The sequence below is a fragment of the Takifugu rubripes genome, chromosome 3 (assembly GCF_901000725.2).
Source record: "Takifugu rubripes chromosome 3, fTakRub1.2, whole genome shotgun sequence".
NCBI lineage: Eukaryota > Metazoa > Chordata > Actinopteri > Tetraodontiformes > Tetraodontidae > Takifugu > Takifugu rubripes.
The window spans coordinates 1,904,115-1,912,630 of NC_042287.1; the positions used below are offsets into that span (position 1 = coordinate 1,904,115).

Consider the following 8,516-nt stretch of genomic DNA (forward strand, 5'->3'; position numbering starts at 1 on the left):
AATGAGTCTTAAAACAATTCAAATAAAATGAATAAAATGTGCCTTTTTTTTAAAAAAAATAAAAAAATTCTATTTTAAAGCACTGAAAGTTCTGTTATCCTACCATGGTGCCAAAAGTCAACAATGAACAGTGCAAGGAGGAAACAGTGGCAACAAGTAAGTCTGTGAAGCGGCATTATCTGCGTGCGCATCAGCGAGACACTTTCCATTTTAATGGGAACAGTGTTGTTGCTCTCCTTTTTTAGCCAGCACATCAAAGTCCGGAGTTAGTTTTGTTGTGGCGATTCTCAGAATGGATCTCAGGTGTTGGTCTGTTAACCTGGATCTGTGGCTGGCTTTGTTGATGTTCATGATGCTGAAGGTCTGTTCACACACATAGGTCGAGCCGAACAATGCCAGGATCTTCTGCGCTGTCTGCCGGAGCCTTGGAAACGCTGCTTTGCTGAGTGACGCATAGAAGTCATTTAGTTTCAGACAGTTGAACTTCCCTTTTAAGACTGGGTCGGACTGAAGGTCGATCAGTTCGAGCTGCAGCTCCTCTGGGGCTGTTTCGGGGTCTTGTGACAGAGGATAGGCCACCAACTGAAGTGACTTGTCAATTTTGTCGAAATCCGAGAACCGACGGCAGAATTCTCCGTGCAGTGCATCCAGTGACTCACTGTATTTCTTCACTTTTGCTCCGGCCTCTTTCAGCGTGGCTAGTGTAGGAAAATGAGTGAATGACTTGTTCAAAATTTGCCTGGAGAATATAGCCAGCTTGGATTTGAAGGCTTTCACGTTTGCGTACATGTCGTGCACAAACTGATCCTTCCCCTGTAGTTTCGTGTTGAGCTCATTTAAGTGTGAAAATACGTCCGTAGCGAACGCAAAGTCACAAATCCATCTCTTGTTGCTCAGCTCAGGAAATTCATCAGCCTTCCCCAGTTGCTCCAAAAACAAGACAATCTCCTCTTTGAGCTCCCACACGCGTTGAAACACTTTGCCCAAACTCAACCAGCGAACACGGGAGTGATAAAGCAGGTCCTGGTGATCCGCATCAGTTTCCTCCAGGAACGCAATAAACTGACGGTGTTGAAGTCCCCTTGCCCGTATGAAGTTGACGAGTTTCACGACAGGATTCACAACATGGTTCAGCTGTAATACCGATTTACATAGAGATTCCTGGTGGATGATGCAGTGGAGGAAAATGACATCCTGGTCAGGGTTTTCATCTTTCACTTTATTCTGGATTCTCCTCAGCAGGCCAACGTTTTTCCCTGTTAAATTTGGAGATCCATCTGTGGTGACGTTGACAAGCTTACTCCAAGGAAGCTTCGCATTTTCGATGACAGCAGACACCTGGTCAAACAAGTCCTCTCCCCGTGTTTGTCCTTTCAGAGACTCCATTGTTAAAAACTCCTCCGTTATTTCAAAAGTGTCGTTGATACCTCGGATAAAAATGAGAAGCTGAGCAGTGTCTTTGACATCGTTGCTTTCATCCAGTGCTAAAGAATACAACGTGAATGACTCCGTCTTTTTATTTAAGCTGCTGATGATATCTTCATCTATTAGTTCCACGCGGCGAGTCACTGTCCGCCGTGATAAGCTGATTTTCTCAAATTTGTCTTTGCTCTCCGGGCACAAAATACCTGCTGTCTCCACCATGCATTCTTTTAAAAACTCGCCCTCAGACAGAGCTTTGCTGGCCTTCGCTAGTCTGAATGAAAGCATAAAACTGGCCTTGGTAATTGACTCTTGAATGGCAGTTTGACGGTGAAAGATACTTTGTTGAGCCTTTAAATTAGCTGCCAACTTCTGAGCAGCAGATTCCCGTTCTTTTTTTGACAGCTTGCTAGCATAGTTAGCATGCTTTGTGGCAAAGTGTCGGCTAATATTATACTCTTTAAAAACCGCCACAGTTTCTTGGCATATGAGGCAAACAGCAGATGATCGGTGTTCAGTGAAAAAATATTTAGTTGTCCACTCCTTATTGAACACTCGACATTCTGTGTCCACTTTCCGTTTCTTAGGTCCGCTCATCTTTATAGAAGGGCTGATGGGTCAGAGGATAAAGTGCAAACGTGAAGTAGAAAAGTGTTTATGTAATGTATCGATTGTTTGTATAAAGTTTTATACAGCGATCGTAATGACAGAATACCGTAAAATGCGCTGAGGTTGAAATACGAGGAGAGGGAGTGACGTAAATTCACACATGCGCAGTACAAATCGTGTTTCCGGGTACAGATCGAGTAGTGTACAGTGCGCCACCTAGTGGGAAAACACCAGAATTGCAGTGAAAATATAACATTAACAAGGTTTATTCATTTAATTTTTCAAGTTTGGCGGGCCGGATTAAAACGTTTAACGGGCCGGGTTAGGCCCGCGGGCCGTAGTTTGCCCATGCCTGGGTTAGAATAATTAAATAGACTTGGCCGCTCTCGCCCGCGAACGGGTTCATATTTATTATGCAACGTTATGACGTCATTTAGCTTGCGCCATCGTAGTGTACGAAAACGAATATAAAATTCAGTTAACTCCATAGTGTACTCAATCCAACTCCCCGATGAAGTGAGAAGTGAGTAGAGAATAGGGAACGAGTGTGTGGTTTCGAACACAGCGATGATCCATAAACTCTGTCAGCTACACAGACACAGAAGTGTAATGAGGTCGTTATTCTTTCAGATCAATGAACCGCGCTCACCAAGGAACAACAGCAGCAGCAGCTATGGCCTGTTACCCAGCAACATGTGTGCTGCTAACTCTTGTAGCTTTGCTATTGAGTTATCGTGTCAATACTCTGAGCAGTGGAGACACATTTGTTAGCTTCTTCATCGCTAACATCGCCACCTACTGGCCTGCCATGCTCACTACCTTTTCAGTCCTCAGAGGTTTACATTTAAATTGGTATAAATCAACATTTAGCAGCACATTTCCGTTGCAGAAGCACTGCTTCAGTGTCACAATGAACATTCTTCCATATTTTGTCTTGTTAAAGTCTTACATACCTGTCCTGTGTAACTTTATTTGGGGTCTCCAAACACTTTCCACCAGTCTGCGCTGATAATCGAGCTCTTCTTCACATCCGTCGAGCTTTTGTTGAAACACTCGGAATATTTCTTCAGCAGCAACAGTCAGTCGCTCCATGACGAACGTCCTCAAACACTCAACAGAAGACATTCTTGTTGCTTCCACACCACAATACGGTCAAACATACAAAAACTTTGTGCTCAAAGCCGCTGTTACTGATTCCTGCCGAATGTTACACATTAAAGTTCCGCAAAAACAACAGCGGGAGCATTGGTTCCGGTGTGGTGTGTGTTACCCTGGGGCAGTGCTTCTCCATTATTTTCTGTAACAATCTCACACACAATCGTCGCCGCGACTATAAATAGTATTTGTCAATAAAATTGTTGTAAGTACACCTCTGCATAACACTGGATCCTCAACAAGGAAGAAAGAAAGATTTTTTTTATTTTTACAAAAATACTTTATTTCCAATTTGCACTGGGGCATAAACACCATGTTGGACACGCAGTACTGACAATAAATAAATGGAATCAACAAAACAGTTCCTCTACAAGGAGTTTTTCGCTGGGCCAACAGAGTTGGGCCGATATACAACTACAAACAAAAGTGGCTTTTGGGGATGGAGCCCGCCCCTGCTGGAGGGTCACCTCCAGTGGAGTATCCTACATGGGGCCGTTGCCCTGAACGCTCTCCTCTCCAGAATGAACACTGCTGTGTCGGACCAGTGCCCGTTTTGTTCTGGGCAAGAGACTGTGTTCCACGCGTACAGTGAGTGTGAGAGGCTCACTGTACTTTTTAATGTCATGAAGGGTGTTTTTAATGGTTTTAATGAAACCTTTTCTATTAGAACTTTTATTTTTGGTGCAAGATACAAGAAAGCCGCTCATAACAATTGGCAACTCCTGAATTTTATCTGTGTTGAGGCAAAAATGGCAATTTACGTCTCCAGGAAAAACAAAATTTCAAAAACTGAAGATAGTGAGGCCGCCTCTGTGTGGCGCTGCAATGTCCGGTGTAGGCTGACGTTGGAGTTTGGGTTTTATAAAATGATAAACGACCTCGGAAAATTCCACGATATATGGTGTCACAAAAACGTTTTATGCACTGTTACAGAGGGTTTTTTGCACTTTGCACACACCCTGGTGGGATAAATTGTATTGTATTGTTTTCTTAATATTTATTTATTTATCATTTTTTTATTGTGGTTGTTGGTATCATTATTATAACTATTATTATTGTTATTATTATTACTAATACTATTATTATTATTACTATTATTGTTGTTCTGTGTTTTTTTCTAAAAAGGGTGTTTTGTGGCCCTGTGTAAATTTGTGATTAAAGTATTTTTGTAAAAAATCCAAAGAAAAATCTCTTCTCTTCTCCTCTCTCTCTACCCAGCCGGCCATCAGCAGGAGGGTCCCCCTACATGAGCCTGGTCCTGCTCAAGGTTTCTTCCTGTTAAAAGGGAGTTTTTCCTTGCCACTGTTACTTGTCTGGGGTTAGGCCCTGGGATTCTGGAAAGCGCCTAGAAACAGTTTTGATTGTAAAAGACGCTATATAAATAAAGATTGATTGATTGACTTATAGTTTCAGGCATTTAATGTAAATACCCATTTATAAAATATTTTCATAGTACAATCCTGTAAACAACAGTAAACTACTGTAACAATATAAACCACACATATTGTATTTATTAACTCATTATATCTGCACTTGCTGCCTCTTTTGCACTTCAAGATTCAAGAGAACTTTATTGATCCCTTTAGGGGGTGTCCACCAGGGAAATTAGCATCTCCAAAGATCTACAGCATCTACAAAATTTCCCACCACCATTTCACCCCATCAAACCTATTAAAGATAATAAAATATAATAAAATAAGAAATAAAATAGAATAAATTGAAAATAGAATATGAATATAAATATAAAACTATAAAAATGTTCCAGTTCTCCTGTTGGCCCTCCTCCCCCCCAGTGAGGAGTTGAACAGTCTGATAGCTCGGGGGATGAATGAGTTCCCCAGTCTGTTGGTCCTGAACTTGGGGAGGCGCAGCCTCTGGCTGATCAGGCTTCTCTGGCTGTGGATGACAGTGTGCAGAGGGTGGCGGACATTGTCCACGATGCTCCGCAGCTTGTCGATAGTTCTCCTCTCTGCCACTGTCGCCAGAGGTTTCAGCTTCATCCCAACCACCGAGTTGGCCCGCCTGATCAGCTTCTCCAGCCTGGAGAGGTCTGCTTTTGTCGCACTCCCCCCCCAGCACACCACAGCGTAGGACAGGACGCTGGCGACCACAGACTGATAGAACATCCAGAGGAGTTTCCTGCAGATGTTGAAAGATCTGAGTCTCCTCAGGAAGTACATCCTGCTCTGGGTCTTCTTGTACAGCTGCCTCGTGTTGCTTGTCCAGTCCAGCCTGTTGTCCAGCCACAGCCCAAGATATTTGTAGGTCTGCACGCCCTCCACCTCCTCCGTTCCTATCTGAAGTTGTGGTGGGTGGCTGGTTGGAGGGAGGGGGGGTAGAGGGGAGCTCAGCTGCTGGGGAGGGGGGGGAGGGGTGGAGGGGAGCTGGGCTGCTGAGGTGGGGGGCAGAGGATTGGAGTGGAGTGGGCTGACTGAACCTGTTGAAGAATTGGTTCAGGTCGTTTGCCCTCTCCACTCCTTCCCCTTCCGTGCTGGTCTTGGCTTTGTGACCAGTGATGGTCCTGACACCTTCTCAGACGTCCCGCATGTTGTTATCAGCCAGCTTCTTCTCCACCTTCTTCCTGTAGGTGTTCTTTACCTCCTTCAGGCAGCGTTTCACCTCCCTCTGCGCTTCTTTCATCTCCTCCCTGTCTTTATTTCTGAAGGCCTTTTTCTTCTTATTGAGGACATCCTTGACTTCCTGTGTTACCCATGGCTTATTGTTAGGATAACACTGTACAGTCTTGGTGGGGACAACCACATCTACACAGAAGTTGAGGTAGTCTGTGAGACGGTCGGTCATCCCATCTATGTCCTCTTCATGTTCCCCCAGCAGTACCTCCCAGTCCGTGATGTTGAAGCAGTCCTTCAGAGCCTCCTCTGCTGCAGGAGTCCATCTCCTGATGGAGCGTGTGGAGGCTGCCTGCCTTTGGACCAGTGGGGTGTACTGGGGCTGCACGTACACCAGGTTGTGGTCCGACTTGCCCAGTGGGGGGAGAGCGATGACTCTGTATGCCTCCTTGACGTTGGTGTACAGTAGGTCGATCGTCCTGTTGTTTCTTGTGGGGCAGTCAATAACCTGGTGGAGAGCAGCCAGTGTGGAGTCCAGGGTCACATGGTTGAAGTCTCCAGAGATGATCAGGAGGGCCTCAGGGTGCTTGGTCTGCAGCCGTGCAGCGACTCTGTGGATCTTCTCACACGCAGTTGCTCCGTTGGCCGTGGGGGCGATGTACACACACAGGGCGATCACGTGACTGAACTCCCTGGGCAGGTAATATGGCCGCATACTAACGGCTAACAGTTCCAGATTTGGGCAACACAAAACCGCCTTCACAGAGACATGGCCAGGGTTACACCAACGGTTGTTGGTGTCGATGATTAGTCCCCCTCCTTTGCTCTTCCCGCATGCCTTTGTGTCCCTGTCCGCTCTCACCGCGGTGAATCCTCGCAGGTCCGCGTTAGCGTCGGGTATGGTAGCGGTTAGCCACGTCTCTGTGAGAATAAACAAGCTACACTCACGGTAGATCCGCTGGTTTCCCAGGGCTGCCAGCTCGTCTATCTTGTTCGTTAAAGAGTTGACGTTGCCCATAATCACGGAGGGGAGCGATGGTTTGTGCCTCCGCCTGTACTTTAGCCCCGGCTTTGCAGCCTCTGTAGCGCCGCTGCAGCTCAGCTGGGACCCGGTGTCTCAGTCCGTGTTTATTTTTTGCGAGTTCCAGTAACTCCTCTCTGGAGTAAGTGAGAGGTCTGGTTCTTCTCTGTGCGGTCGATGTATCCATGGGATGCATAAAAAGTAACTTCGTGACGAAGTGAAATCCTAAAAAACAAGCTAAAATGAGTAAAAAAACACACCATCAGATGCAAAACTTCATTTTGTTGCTCTGTACCTGTACGTGTGCAGTAACAATAAAGTTGAATCTAATCTAATCTACAGCTGGTCCAGAATGCGACTGTTCGACAATAGGTGAAGGCAGGTCCATCCCTGGATGAGTCACAAGTTCATTGCATTTGGGTGATTTGGTACCTTGCTCTAGGATAGCAGTATAAGGGGAAAAGACTGCAGCTACTAAGCCCCATTTCTCTGGAACCAGGTCCCAGTCTGGATCCAGGAGCAGAAACTGTTTCATTGTTTAAAACCTGACTTAAAACCTTCCTTTTTGATAAGGTTCATGATTAAGGTGAACATAGAACTGCTCTATTCTGCTGCTATAGGCTCAGACTGCTAGGTACTTATTTAATGTCCCCCCACGCCTCTCCCTATTTCTCTGTTCCTCATACACTTTCCAAATATATATTCTGTGCAACTGTGCAATTTGTAAAGCCCCCCCAAGGAAAAACCTTTGGGCTCTAAATACAATAAACTTGAACTTGAACAGGATGTTCCTCCTGCAGCAACACTGCTGACTTCTATCTCCGACTTGAAGGGTCAGGTGAAATCCAGTAGATCTCTACTGGAAGAGGTGTGCTGCAGAAGTGAGCATCACAGGGCTGGAAAGCATGCTGATGTTCAGTTAACCACAGCATTTTCATACTGGTTAGGCTAGTGAGAGGAGTAACAACATCAGAGAGGTTTCTTCAGAAACTACGATGGTACCATCAATCCAAAACAGAGGCGCTCACATCTGGTTTGGAGGACAGGATCTGCTCAGGTAGCCTGGATTTTGGTCTTATTAGGATGCACCCTGACCTACTTGCTCACCAAGACTGTGATCCGGCCCAAGTCACAGTTGACCAAATTCAAGGTCAACCTTGCCTCCTTTAAACAGCAATTTATTTCTATGTGTGTAGATGCTAGTACCAGGATTCAGAGCACATCATGACTGTATACTGGAGAAAACTATAACGAGTGAAAAAAGCAGAAATTTCAGTGGTAGGATAGGTTCACACATAAGGATTTTCTAAACCTTTAGAGATTTTCTATCTGTTAGTAAAGATCAAGATGAAAGACAAAAAAAATCTATCATTGAACAGTTTTGATTGTCCTGTGAGTGATGTGTTGAGTACGGCAGTATGATTAGGATTCTGTCCCACCGGCGAACCACTAGCTATTGGTAGCACACATCAAGGTAAACAAATACTAATGTCCCCACTTCATTCATGCCAACAAGGACTTTGTGTTCAAAAGGTTCTCACATCCTGGGAATGGGCTGTGATGGAGCAGGAGGAATGACCTGATTGGGTTTTTTTGGTACACACAAGAGTGGCAGAAACAGGTGAAACCGGTCTTCAGAACTGGCGCAAAGACATGCAAAATGTGCTGATATGTCTTCTAATCCCAGGTGGCCACCTACCTTATCACAGCAAGATGAATAAGCCGTTATCAGAAGTCCT

General features: G+C 45.1%; 1 protein-coding gene across 2 annotated transcripts; it reads right to left on the reverse strand.

Annotated features, from left to right (window-relative positions):
- LOC115249250 (general transcription factor II-I repeat domain-containing protein 2-like) lies at positions 1-3,239 on the reverse strand. Of its 2 annotated transcripts, XM_029834401.1 has the most exons (3): positions 2,985-3,239; positions 2,138-2,247; positions 1-2,032 (listed from the first exon to the last, which is right to left on the reverse strand). In XM_029834401.1, the coding sequence occupies exons 2-3, from the start codon at positions 2,191-2,193 to the stop codon at positions 211-213; spliced, it is 1,878 nt and encodes a 625-aa protein (XP_029690261.1). In that variant the 5' UTR covers positions 2,194-2,247; positions 2,985-3,239; the 3' UTR covers positions 1-210. The 2 variants fall into 2 exon arrangements, with proteins under 2 accessions (XP_029690261.1, XP_029690262.1); XM_029834402.1 differs by having other exon boundaries at positions 1-2,247.
- Between the last annotated feature and the right edge of the window lie 5,277 nt (positions 3,240-8,516).

Coding starts and splice junctions, on each gene's coding strand:
- LOC115249250 (XM_029834401.1), bottom strand. CDS start 2,193: ATGTGTGAATTTACGTCACTCCCTCTCCTCGTATTTCAACCTCAGCGC. Junction 2,033..2,137: donor CAACCTCAGCGCATTTTACG/GTATTCTGTCAT, acceptor CTGACCCATCAG/CCCTTCTATAAAGATGAGCG.